We start from the raw sequence: 13,005 nt of genomic DNA, 5'->3' as shown, positions 1-13,005 counted from the left end.
CGGGATGAGACACCAAGGGTTCTGCGGTACTCCGATGCCCGAAGGAGTCGGTCGGGTATGCTATCTCGGCATGGTAATCTCTCGGAAAGACTAAGCCGACCCATGGCACGATACGAAGCCGCTCTGACTGATGTGCTCAGTCTAGGCCTAGTAAATCTGCCCTTGAGGCCTTACTGTATTCTTTCTTTCTGAAAAACGCTAATGCTAATCGCGAGCCGGGTATAAATTAGGCCGATGGGGAGTAATTTCGTCTGGAGACGTGCTATAAGCCCATGTTGGCGAGTGCGAATATCTCCACAAACTCATCCTGGGAGCAGCAGATAAGTCACAAGATGGCTCCTCACGTAGACATCTCGTCAAGCCCCAACTACACCGGCGAGCTGAGCCAGCCGAGTAGTCTGATTTGTCTAACTATTACGGCGTACCGAAATCCATCACTGGATGAGGAGGAGTATCGACGGTATATGACCAAGGTACACGCACGGCTAGTTAGCCCCTTAATGGAGGAGTATGGCATTCTTCGGTACACCATGGTAGGCACCCGATATTCCTTGGCCATGCCTTGAAGCTAAAGATTACCAATTGGCAAAAGACACACAACACCAAAGAGACGAGGCCGATGCTCTTTCAGCTATACGATCCGCAATTCTCAAAGCTTTCAGAGTATGACTCCATTGTGCAATTCGTTTTCAAGGACATCGACGACTTCAAACGTATGAAGTCTGATCCCAAATTCATGCGGGAAGTTGCCCCAGATCACGTCAAGTTTGCAGATACCAAACGCTCAACGTAAGTAACCGTGGCCTGATGGTCACTTTTCTTGCACCATACGACTGAGAAACTGACTTCTCATTCCTCATAGCATGACCGTCGGTTATTTTGAAGAGTTCGTGAGAGATGGAAGGGTCGTAGCAAAAGATTGAATCGCTCGATTAGCCTTTTTGTGAATTCAAAGGCTTTATGATGAGCCCAGACTGAAGTTTGAATACTGGTTCCACAAGAAAGTTCACTATGTGAAAAGTCAAGCCTTGTGTGGTGTGGTATAAATGCAAGAAACTCACTGTATCATTAGATCGGCTGAATACACACTAGGTATTAGTAACGCAACCGAATAATTTAAAGATCGCGTCTGGAAGCCGTCGACAATCTCCTTCGTCAACAACGCTTGTTTGCCCCCTAGAAGCCCACTAGACATCGTGTGGATTCAACATCGGTCAGCTCACAAGGTATTTTGTAAGGAAAGTTTCCGGATTATGATTTTATGAATCGTGATTGAAACAAGACTTGAGTTGTACAACCCGGAATCATTCTACAGGCCCGGTCGACGTTTGCATACAATCTGTTCTTTGTTCAGCCTTTGGCCTAGTACATAACTGAAAACGTCTTGCTAACAATTTTTTGATCAAGAACTTGGGTTCAGTCCGATCGCTAGCAAGCTCATATTGCTACCCTCTGGTTGTTTCACGCTCTTTAGTTCCAGCCTTGGGTCTGTGGCTCTCAGCAAAGCTTTCCAGTCGTCTAGATCTCGCTCACGAGCGTTGAAGACCTGACGCATCGTCAGATCACGCGTCCTGATGACTCGCTCCCTCACAGATGGTAGGACTCCAGGCGATGGTAGCACAGTGTCCATAATGAGGAGGGTTGATTTCCCAGCTTTCAGCGCTGGTACGAGGTTGCTGAGAATGCTTGTAGCCTCGGAATCTGGCCAGTCGTGTATGATCATGCGCAGCATGTATACAGCTGCGCCAGTGGTCGGCTGAGTCTCAAAGAAGCTATGGGCCTTGAAGGAGACACGACCGATAGATCCAGAGGCGTCTGCTACCTTGGTCGTTTCCTTGCCATTCACCACAGCGCCCAGATCTTGGACTTCGAAGCTCAGGTGATCATAGGCAGCAGCCACAGCGTAACTGGCGTGGCCAGTCGATCCACCGATCTGCAAATTTGGTCAGTCGGGAACTGATAGGCATCGATTGAAGAGAAGTTCATACATCGACCACCAAAGACCCTCCTGGCAAGCTAGCCCAGTCAAACCCGTTAACGAGGTGAGCAAGGTCCATGCCCTGCCCATCAGTCACGCTCTTCATGTATCCAGAGAACTGCGTTGTCATCTCTGGGCTCTGCGAAAGATGATCAAAGAATGGCAGGCTATGACTAAAGGCGATATTGTAGGCGGTTTCTGTTTTTTTGATGCTGCCTGGCCACTTCTCTGTTGCACGTACCATGGCGGCAGCAGTTGGAATAGAAGCACTGAACATATATCCCGCCCAGTCTCGCATGTTCGGGACCTTGTGAAACATGGCAGAGCTGGCCGTGTGAGTGACATGGCCTGGCTTCGGCTCAGCCAGAATTTTGCTGGTCATCACCATACGCGCCACTCCTTTGAGCAGAGACTCCGGGACCTGAGCCTTGGATGCAAGTGTGTCGTATGTCACGGTGCCCTCCAATGGGACGTGAGACAGCACGTTGAATTGATAGAGCCACTGAAGTGCAAAAATTGTGTGGTACTATTGCATATATTAACGTTTGACTCGGTTTGTTGTAAATGAGTGTCACATACGCTAGCCGTGATATTGGGCAACAGCTCACTGGGACCAGTGACGAGTTGGAACAGTTGGAAAGCCACCTCTGCGACGGCAGTCTTGGCGTCCTGAGTCTCTTTAGATGCAGTCTTGGGAACAACGTAGACTGGTCCATCTGCAGCGAACGACGGCTGCTGCAGGCCCTCTGCAGCTAGTCCTTCATTCAATCGCTTAGCGGAAGCCAGCGTGGCTTCCGCAAGCTCCAGGAGCAGAGAGGAGGATGCGGGGATAGAGCCCATTATTGCTCGGAGAAGAAAGGGAATAGAACCAGAGCTCCAGACAGTCAAATCTCTCGAAGTGACAAGAAGAAGATTATTGAAAACGAACAAGGGAAGGGTAAAGCTGATGGGGCTCGAAACGTATTCATAGAACACTCTTGCCCTTCATGAGTCGGATAGAATGAAACTTGACCACAACTAAGATACCGAATTTCCTATACCATGCATTCTCAATTTCTATTCAGCCAGTCAAGCGTAATAAACAGTAGGGAATCCTCCAGGAAAGCGCCTAGACACAGCCGCGGGCGGGATAGAGCGGGGCCCGAGAAGGATCCCCGGCTCCCGGCCCGACCGAGAGACCCACCCCGACCCGATGGGCTATGCCTAAGTACCGACAGAATCGTACCTTGCATACCTTACCTAGCAAGACTTGGCGCATATCATGTCTGCCGCCGAAGACAAGCTGCCGGGTTACTATTTATCGCATAATATCACTAAGAAACGGCTTTCATTAGTTGCAGTGGTTTTCTCGTCCTTGTATACCTTTGCTTGCAAAAAGCCATATCAGGGGCGACCAAGTTTACTTGCCCAAGCCAATGCAATTTCGAAAAACTGCCCAGCCTCACTTACTTTCAAACAACAATGGCATCTCCTACGGTGGCTGTAGTCGGCCTTGGTTCGTATACTCTAGGATGGCGTACCTGCACTGTAAGCTAAACTAATACATCGCAGGCGCCTTGGGTCTTGTGGCTCTGAAGAATCTTCGGGAAGAAGGCTTCGAGGCCGTGGGATTGGACAGAAATGACTACGTTGGGGGGCTGTGGCATTTTGACGAAGGAGAGAAGCTCACTGTTATGAGATGTATGTACCACAGAACTGAGACCTGCAAGCCGCGGCCTCAAATGACAACTTCTGATTTTCCCCACAGCTACTCTCTCGAATGGATCCAAGCAACGAGGCTGCTTTACCGACTTTCCCTTCCCCGAGGGTAAGTAGTAATTACCACTCAAGGGAGATTTTCAATGGTACCTAGGCCTGACTGAATTGCATGCAGGCTCTCCGGACTACATCCCTGCCGCTGGCATCGACAAGTACCTGCAAGATTATGCCAAGCATTTTTGTCTCATGGAACACACTCGGTTACGTACCAGCTTCCACGGTGCCACATTTGTCGAGAAGACACAGCAATGGCGCTTGTCTTTGTCTACTCCCGAAGAGCCGGAGCCTCATTTTGAATACTTTGACAAGGTTGTCTTTGCTATGGGTGCTGATCAGAAACCATCGAGGCCTAAGATCGAGGGGATGGAAATATTCAAGGGCTTTGTTGAGCACTCAATGACGTTCAAAAAGTTTGTTCTCACCATCATTTCCAACTAAACATGACTGACTTCGTTCAGTCCAGAGGTCCTTGCCGGCAAAAGAGTCATGGTTCTTGGATTTGGCAACACTGCAGCCGACATGGCGACGGAGTTGGCGCCGCTTGCCAGTCAAGTGTATCTTTCGCATCGACATGGTGCTGTTATTGTAAGTAAAGCCGAGTCGCTCGATGCATTCTTGATCTCATCGCCTTTGGATAAACTCCTTGGAGATCAATAGCTGATACATAGATGTCTTAGGTGCCTCGTTGGGTTAAAGGCAAGCCAGTCGACCACGTGCGAACGTATCGAAAGTACGTCATCTTGAACTTGATGAATCGATACACCCCGGGACTTTGGGAGAAGACGATGAACAGCGTCATCTCAAAGCTAGAACACGAGATCTTTGATCTCAAGCCGGAATGGGGTTTCGATCCTGCCCCTTCTATTACCAACCAGCGGCCACTAGTGAATGATGAGCTGATCCCCTGTCTTGAAAATGGGTCCATCATCAGCACCCCAGGCATCGCCCGAGTCATCGACGACAAGACAGTCGAGACGACTGACGGGAAACGGTACGAGGTCGATGCAATTCTGCTGTGCACCGGCTTTACGGTGGACTACTCAGTTGTGGGCCCCCACGCAGATCCATGCCGTGCGACGACGACGGACTGGGAAAAGTCGGACGGATACACCGGACGCCCACTCCCAAGATTGTACCAAAACATCTTCAGTCTGGATCACCCGCGCAGTCTGGCTTTCATCGGCCACTTGTCCTTCATGAACCCTGCGTTCTTCATGTTTGACCTGGCTACCATGGCTGTAGCACAGCTATGGAAAGGTGCTTCGGCATTCCCGTCTGCTGCTGAGATGGAGAAACAAGTCAATGATCAGCACGCATGGGTCCTCGAGCTTTCGAAGAAGGGCCCTGTCACACCTTCCATCGTCAAGGCGTCCGAGTGGATGGAATGGGTGGACAAGGTCATTGGCACCGGCCTTCCCGAACATCTCGGCTACAACCTCAACGGATGGTCCTTCTGGATTCGGGACCGCCAGTTCTGCAACATGCTGATGGATGGGTTGCTCAGTCCTCATGCGTATCGCTTGTTCCCTGGAAAAAGAAAAGCCTGGCCGGGCGCGCGTGAGGCCATTATCGCCATGAATGTCGATCGTGAAGCCAGGTTTGGGCCGATGGATTAAGCTCGCCTGGAGTTGATGTTTCTTTATTGTGTTGTCTCTCATCTACTCCCAAGATGTTTAGAAAGTCTCCTAGTTAGTGTATGTAGAAGTAATTGGCTACTGTTTTGGACAAGCAACGGCTTCATGCAATGATAAACGATATTTAATGTGTGCGTTGAGGTCTCTTTGAACCACCATGAATTTACGATGCAAATTTCCGTTGGTCTATCTAGCCTTCAATAGGTAGCTATTGTAACTTAGAATAAGGACCCCATAAATGCAGAAGATTGCGAGTGGGCTATTTCATCAAAAAGAGTCTAGACAGAAGCACCTCCGGCAAATTCATAACGAAAAGGAAATTTCAAGATCCAACTGACAGAAACTTGATTACATGTGATATCGAGAGGAGAGACATTTTCTAGAACTTTCTCAATTCGTGAAAATCTAAAGATAACCTCTCTCTTTAGTTGGATGCCAATTGATAGAGAACCCGATAGTCCGCAAGCAGTCTCGAGCCGGTCCTTTTCTCATCCAATATTCCAATGCTCAAACGCGCAAGACAGCAAACTTCAATGCTATTACCCAGGGTTGTACCCATGCTATGCGTAACTTACGAAATTCAGTCTAAGCTTGACGAGGCTCTTCATCCGATATCCATATCTGTAGTACCTTGATCAAGCCCTGAACCAATGATTCCCACCTTGTTTTGTCGGACGCCTTACTGCTCTCTACCTGCTCAGATGACACTGAACTAGGCGCTCCTCCAAGGGGACATTCGGTCTGTATCGATGCACGATGCTCCCCACCTTCTAATTCCGGCATAGTACCCGGTAAGAATCCCCGCTGATCGGGGCCGTACTCTGGCGGTATTTGGGGCCAGGCGTCGATGCCGTCGAGAATGGCAACTGCCATGCCGCCGGCCAAGTGGGTCTCAATATGACAATGGAACAGCCAAGGGCCGGGATTCGTAACCTGATATCGTAGAACGAGCCACGCGGATCCATCGAATGAAGTGACGAACGTATCTCTCCAGTTTGGAGTCACCAAGTTGAAGTTTTGAGGCTCCGCTTCTATCGCTTCGTCGACGGATGAGTAATTCCATATGCCCAAGCCAGCGCCGATTTGCCAGGTCTTGCCGGTATGTTTGTGCATCATATGTGGAAACTCCTGTGGTTGCCCAGGCTGAGAGCCTACCTGTAGAACGAGGTCGACCCAGCTGCCATTCTTGGTACGGATCACAAGTCCCTCATCCATGGCATCGGCCGAGTGAGGGTCGTACAACAGTGGCTCGTATGCGCTACGATCTTCCTCGTACATGCCCTGGCCGGACATTGTGTACTTCCATGCAACTTTCCAACGATGTGTATGCAGCACATGCATTGCGTCCGCCTTGCGTGAGGGTGGATTTGGCGGGAATGGTGGCAAATGATCGCGATCAAGCGTGGTGACGACCAGGCCGACGGTACTATTTTGCCCTCCATAGTCGATTATTCCTGTTGACTTCTCCCTTTGAGTGCCTCCTCTGTACCGGAGTGTCGCGAACGCCGATATGACTTGCGTCAAACCATTATCCGCCACGCGAATCGTGTAGTCTTTGGCAGGCTTGTCGAGTTTGATCATGACAGCGTACCTTTCGCCGGCGTACATGTGAACCGTGTCTACTCGCTGAGGGACGATGTAGTCACCGTCAACTTCGTAGACCCACATCTCATGCTCATCGATAGAAAACACAATCGTCTTGAAGGTTGCGCCACCGATGAAATTGAGACTAACCCACTCGGCTTCCGGGTCAACTTCTATGATCTCTTTTGCACCTTCGGAAGGAACACAGCCCTGTTGGAGGTGAAGTGGAATCGTCTCGGGCTTTCCCTGCCTCAAGTATGGGCCCTGGGTAGATTTCATGAATGGAAAGCATCTGGGATACTCATCAGCATTGAGGACTTTACACAAAATGTTAGAGATACATACCCCTTATCATTTACCTGTCGAGGGTACAAGCCGTACTTCATGTACGTGCTAGTGAGGTTGATCAACTTGTCAACGCCGGGGCAGTACAGGCTGCCCTTCCCATTCACAAGAATACTATCGGAACAGCTGAGAGTTTTCACTCATCAGTTCAAACATTGATCACTCTTAGTCTCCGCCCACTTACAAAATGGTCATCCCTGAACTATCCTCAGCTTCCATATACTCCCAGGACATGAAGCGAGTCCAATCTGAGATCATCAGTATCTGAGGATCCGCCACAGCTCGGCTCATCGCATCGATGTCAGCTACGGTATCACTAATAAGATGCCATGGCGCTGGAGCATCATTTTTACGTCTGAGATGAGTGTCAGCTTCGATTCAATGGTGAGCATGCTATTCATCATGAGTCGATGTTTTACCGAACAAATATTGGCCCGTACAGACCATCCAGGACAGTTGTTCTTGAATGAGAGTGGTACCAATGGGTACCCGCGGGAAAGGCCTTAAATCGATATATGAAGCTTTGTCCCGATTCTATCGGTTTCTGAGAGAGGCCAGGACTCCCATCCGACCAAGGCGTCCCCTGCATCCTAAACATCCATGCTTATCAGATGAGCCAAAACAGCGATGATGGCGTTTTCGACTTACATCATGCCATGCCAGTGGACTGTCGTGTTGAAAGGCATCTTGTTGTGGACAGTAATCTCGATATCGTCATCTTCATCGCAAATGATAGGTGGTCCAGGGAATTGACCATTGATCTTGATCATCTGTCTCTCCTGCCCGTTTGGCGCGCCGACCTCCCACGTAACAATCCAGTCCCTCTGGAAAAGAGCTCCAGCCGCGAACGGCAATAGAATGCATGCCAGCAGCATCGACTGTAACTTTGGTGAAAGCATTGTGTGACAGCTGACGGTGAAAGACACGATGCGACTTCTTGAGCTAGCATAGAGGAATCATGATATCGTCTCAGGAATGCGATAGATAAGGACATATCACACCAAACCTGGTCGGTTTGGGGGCGGTGTAAGCCGTGAGGGGCGATGTCTGGTCCCGACCCCGATCATTCGGGCCCCGATCTGCCAAGCCCCGATTTATCGGGGTCCGAATATCTTGCTGATCGCTACAGCTGCTCAACCAGAACAAGTAAGTCGCAGAGCTATGGGACCCTCAAAGTGATCACTAGAAATTCCTGTCTTCTAGGCTTTAATAAGTTCAGCACAAGCTTTTTTTTACAGCGAAACCATAAAGAACATCAACTCAAACGGCCTCATGGCAATCGCAGCACCTAAACAGCGGAAGGCCTCGCTTTCCAAGGCTCTCAGAGCTCTTTTCTTCCTCATTTCACTTCCGCTTATCGTACAGTATATTCTATCTAGGTGGAACAGAGCTTCATCATCCTTAAGTTCAGCGCCGTCCCATCAGGGTTCAACAACACCCACCAACCCGAACGCGAACCTCACTATTTGGGAGGTCCTTAGCAACGATGAGCGAGTTTCTCGTTTCGCCAAAATCATAGGAGAGCTCCCCGATATTGTACGAGGGCTCTCTGCCCCACAAGCTCAGTTTACAGTATATGCTCCTGTCAACGAAGCGTTCGAGTCTTTCTACTTCCCGCCCGATCCTCCCCCGTTCTTTGGGCTATTCATCGCAGGGTACCACATGGGTCCGGGCCCGGTGCCTGCCGAGCATCTGGGGTCTATAGGAACTGTCTCTTCATTTGTCAACGGTGACATATTCTTTGATTACAAGCAACGGATCAGTGTCCAACGTACTGGCAAAGACATCACCTTGAATCACGAGGCCAAATACATTCCTAGAGGAGATGCTCAGTCGAGGGCTTTGAACGGTTACATCCATCACATTGATGGCGTGTTAGGTCTGCCTAACTCAACATCCCATGTTCTTCGCACGCGGCCGCAACTATCGAGGCTTCGTGAGGCGTTTTCTCTCACGAACCTTGCTGAGACTGTCTACGACACGAACTCACACGTATCACAGACGTTGTTTGCTCCAACTGATGCTGCGTTCGATCGACTCGGGCACAAAGCCATTAAGTTTCTTTTTAGCCCATGGGGGAAACCATACCTTCGGGCATTACTCAAGTGCCACGTTATATCCAACCACACGCTGTTTAGCGATATGTACTGGCCTCATGGTGGGGCTGAATTAGTGGACTTCCGCAAACTCTCGGTTTCAGATCGTCACGAGGTAGGAGCAAAACGCTCGCATGAACATGCCCTTCTATGGAATGAAGCTAACTTAATGAGCAGTACAATTTGTCGACATTGCTTCCAAAACTCAACCTAAATGTTGGAAGCCAAGTAACGGACGGCCGATGGCATCTCGACATCTCACCTAGTTCCCTGCTGCAGGTGAATGGAAGTAATAAGTCCATTTACGTGACCACGTCAGACATTCTTACCATGGACGGCGTGGTGCATCTGGTCGATTCCCTTATTCTTCCTCCCGATGTAGTGGAGATACAAGATTCTTGGCCGAGACAAGTGTTCGCAAAGCTTTGGCAGCAGGACAAAAGTATTGAAAATCTAGTAGATCTCTTAGGGCCATATATTGATGTGGAAGGCGTGATTTCTTGAATCGTTCCTAAAAAATAGATGGTCAATAGATAGCATAGTCTCCTGTTACACGTCGCACTGCGTACACTACACAATGATACATGAGTGAGCTGTTTGGTCCTTAGCGCTCGAGGAAGGATACAGAATTGGTAGATAAAGAGTTAGGACAGGATTCTGTATATCAACAAAGGAGTAGCGTGAGAAAATACTTAGAAATTCATCAAACACCGAGCCTCAGAGATGCTGAAAAAGAAGTCAATTTACGAAACCTTCAATTAGTTCAGGATTATGAGCTTCCTTGGATGGACACTTCAAATGAAGCAAGGCATCCGCGCTTTGCGATCACCCCAAAGTATCCTCCTTGCGCCTAATTGATTCTGTCAGGGGGAAAGGTCGGGGGGGCTAATAGAAGGTCGTCAGTGAGGAAATGCGAATGTGTCCAACGGTCGCTGATGTGTCTATTTAGTCTACAACAGGATTACGTGTATTTTTTGAACGTTCCTTCGAATTTAGTTGATCACTTGGTAATCTATGGACTGGGATTACCCTAGTAACATCTTACGCATGTCTGCCGACTTTCCTGTCCCCACGAACTCAATGATTGCACTACGTGAGGCACCAGAGGCTGTCGACCGGCTTCCGAAAAATGAGCCACTTTGCTGAACTGCTAAGTGACGGAGATACATGAGATTTCTCTTCTCAAAGCTTCGTTGCGTTCATATTTGATCATCCAAATATTGTTCGGCGTGACTGGCCAAGCACAATAATTACTCGACACCGATGTGACCACGTCCCATGACTCGAAATCAAGTCTGAGTATTAACACAGGCGCAGACAGTAGAAAATCAAGTTCAGCTAGTAAAAATTCCTGGTCGTTAGTTCAATGCCGAAAAAGGGGTCGTCTGAAGCTTCTCAGCTTAGAGAGATGTCCAGCACTTCGCATAACAGTTGTTAGCTGATTGGCAGACTGCTAGCTCTGCAATGTAACGCGAACATACTGGCTCCTTGACCAGGGTCAACATGGAATGCCAAAGTTCAACCCTAGACGCTAACCTCGAATAGCATGGAACAAGGTAGACAGCTTGTCAAGCTTCTTCGTAAACGCCAAAATGACGCCCCTGTTCTCAAAACCCACCTCTCCAGACGCCACGGAAAATATTGCCCGTTTACTGGAGACACACAAAAGTTCTCATTTACCCACACTCGAAATTGAAAGCCAATCTTGATATGGCCTGTCCTTGCGACAAACCCAGTGTCACGGCACTGGAAACTAGCTCAATCTCATTCAAAAGTTTAAACAGGGCAGTTTATAACTCCGTGGTTGAACAAATAAAGTTCGAGGGAGATGGTGCAGAAAGTGGATGAGTCGGGCAAAAGTGGCCAATCTGTCCATCGGTTTGACTGAACTAATGGTAAGTCAGAGAGGAATATTAAGATATCACGACGAGATCAACACCCTGATGGGTATCAGAAGGTACAACCAGTGGACATGAGAGATACTCTTGCACTCAGAGCCGTTTGACGGGATTTGACTAGAGGATCCGTAAGATTAACTCACTGCATATCTCTTATGAGTTTCCTGCCTCTCGCTCAGTAATGCTGTATCATTTCTAGGATGAGGGGAATGACTGGTGGCCTCACTCACTTGCATTTGCCTCCCACGCAAATTCTATCAACCAAGGGGGCAATGAGCGACAAAAGGGCTTCTTTCTGAGGGCTCTTTACCGAGGAATTCAATGTCAACCAACTTCATCATGTTTGATGCGTGCCTCGTTGATTGGTAGAGTTGCGTTGCTCGGATGCGGCTTGCCGAGGGTATTGCAGGTGGAGAGTAGAGCCAGCGCAGGCGACACGAGCCAAGAGACCCATGGACCCAGTCAAGATGCCGGACATGCGACACGGCATGGCGAACTCCTCGTGAGCGTTTGGACTTCGTTCGCCACTACTGGCAAAATCTTGTTTCTTCCGGCAAAAAGCTTTCGAACAAGTCATTACAAGGAAAACACTCCTTCGAGTAAGCTTTGGCAAAGCCTTTGATCAATGGGAGGGGATCGTATGACATTGTCAGTTCATCAGACACTGAGTCTCACTCACTTCCAACAACCAGTCGGATTGTTACCTCCCCTTGACAGGTTGCGCCTGTCAGCGTGCATGCAGGCTACGTACCTTACGTGATAATGGGTAAGTGAGTATTCCTTGAGGGGACCAAGCGAGTTTGTGATGCGTTCTCCGCTTTAGGCAGAGAAATCCACAGAGCACATGCTGGTAGTGCCTATCTAGGAACAACTAACGACAAGAAACTCCCAAATTGCGCCACGCGCCCGCGGCACATCAGTGGTCGAAGGATTGATATGCCTGAAGAGCTACTCCTTGAGGTTCTAAGTTTCTCCAGCAGGATAGTAGAGCCTATTGTGGACAGTCTGAGAGAGAATGACGAGTCATTGTGTTGGTGATCCTGGATAAAGTACGTACAGTAAATTGGTTGCACGCAAGAGTGTCGGGACCGAGCATCGTGTCGCGAGCTCTGCGCGGGACCGCTGGGTTATCCAACCCCACTCGGATGATTGCCTAATTCGAATGTAGTTGGACCACCAACTCGGTCGTGCATCCGTTCGCGTCGGTTCACATATCCTCTTCTAAACTGCAGGACATCTACTATGCAGATTCCAATGACGGATCGCAGACACGATGGCTTCAGAAGCTCCAACGGAATCATCCTCAAAAGTCTTTAAGTTCTACTTAGCTCTTCTCTCTACGATAGAATAGTTTCCATTCACACGCACACCAGATCTGAAGCTATACGCAAGTCCAGTCTACACGAATAGTACAATACTAAGTACTCAGTTATAGTAAATCAATACAACGAATGACACAAGTCACCTCATTTTTCTTTCAACATATCCTGCGCCGCCAGGACTGTGACACTGTGTTTGTTCCGAACGAAGATCTCCAATGCCAGATGCAACTGACTTCGGCTATCGTTCCCCATTGTAACAGAGTGAGGTCCGCAGAACTTCTGAGAGAAGCCATCCAGAAGCTGGCCCATCTTGCCCAGCTCGCTTAGCACAATGTGACCGATCATACGATCTCGGTTCTCTGCGTCAAGCTCGTAGGGCCCAATTGTCAT

The 13,005-nt window shown here is 49.0% G+C and overlaps 3 protein-coding genes across 3 annotated transcripts; 1 reads left to right on the top strand and 2 right to left on the bottom strand.

Annotated features, from left to right (window-relative positions):
* Nucleotides 1–1,402: 1,402 nt before the first annotated feature.
* N0V96_012086 (uncharacterized protein) lies at nt 1,403–2,818 on the bottom strand (the record flags this gene model as incomplete). Its single annotated transcript, XM_065759495.1, has 3 exons — nt 1,403–1,933; nt 2,220–2,504; nt 2,558–2,818. 3 exons carry the CDS (start codon nt 2,816–2,818, stop codon nt 1,403–1,405), a joined length of 1,077 nt encoding a protein of 358 aa, XP_065611878.1.
* A 621-nt stretch (nt 2,819–3,439) lies between these two features.
* Nucleotides 3,440–5,352, top strand: N0V96_012085 (uncharacterized protein; the record flags this gene model as incomplete). The annotated part of the gene is made up of 6 exons (XM_053193738.1): nt 3,440–3,473; nt 3,530–3,658; nt 3,726–3,785; nt 3,852–4,146; nt 4,195–4,321; nt 4,414–5,352. The coding sequence occupies 6 exons, from the start codon at nt 3,440–3,442 to the stop codon at nt 5,350–5,352; spliced, it is 1,584 nt and encodes a 527-aa protein (XP_053048683.1).
* A 730-nt stretch (nt 5,353–6,082) lies between these two features.
* Nucleotides 6,083–8,198, bottom strand: GIP1 (Glc7p regulatory subunit; the record flags this gene model as incomplete). Its single annotated transcript, XM_065759494.1, has 5 exons — nt 6,083–6,111; nt 6,159–7,164; nt 7,314–7,413; nt 7,484–7,654; nt 7,948–8,198. 5 exons carry the CDS (start codon nt 8,196–8,198, stop codon nt 6,083–6,085), a joined length of 1,557 nt encoding a protein of 518 aa, XP_065611877.1.
* Nucleotides 8,199–13,005: the final 4,807 nt, after the last annotated feature.

Source organism: Colletotrichum fioriniae, assembly GCF_027942845.1.
Source record: "Colletotrichum fioriniae strain IMI 355084 chromosome Unknown scaffold_21, whole genome shotgun sequence".
Classification (NCBI taxonomy): Eukaryota; Fungi; Ascomycota; class Sordariomycetes; order Glomerellales; family Glomerellaceae; genus Colletotrichum; species Colletotrichum fioriniae.
Note: the sequence above shows the minus strand (reverse complement) of the source record. Positions and strands in the feature narration are given on the sequence as shown.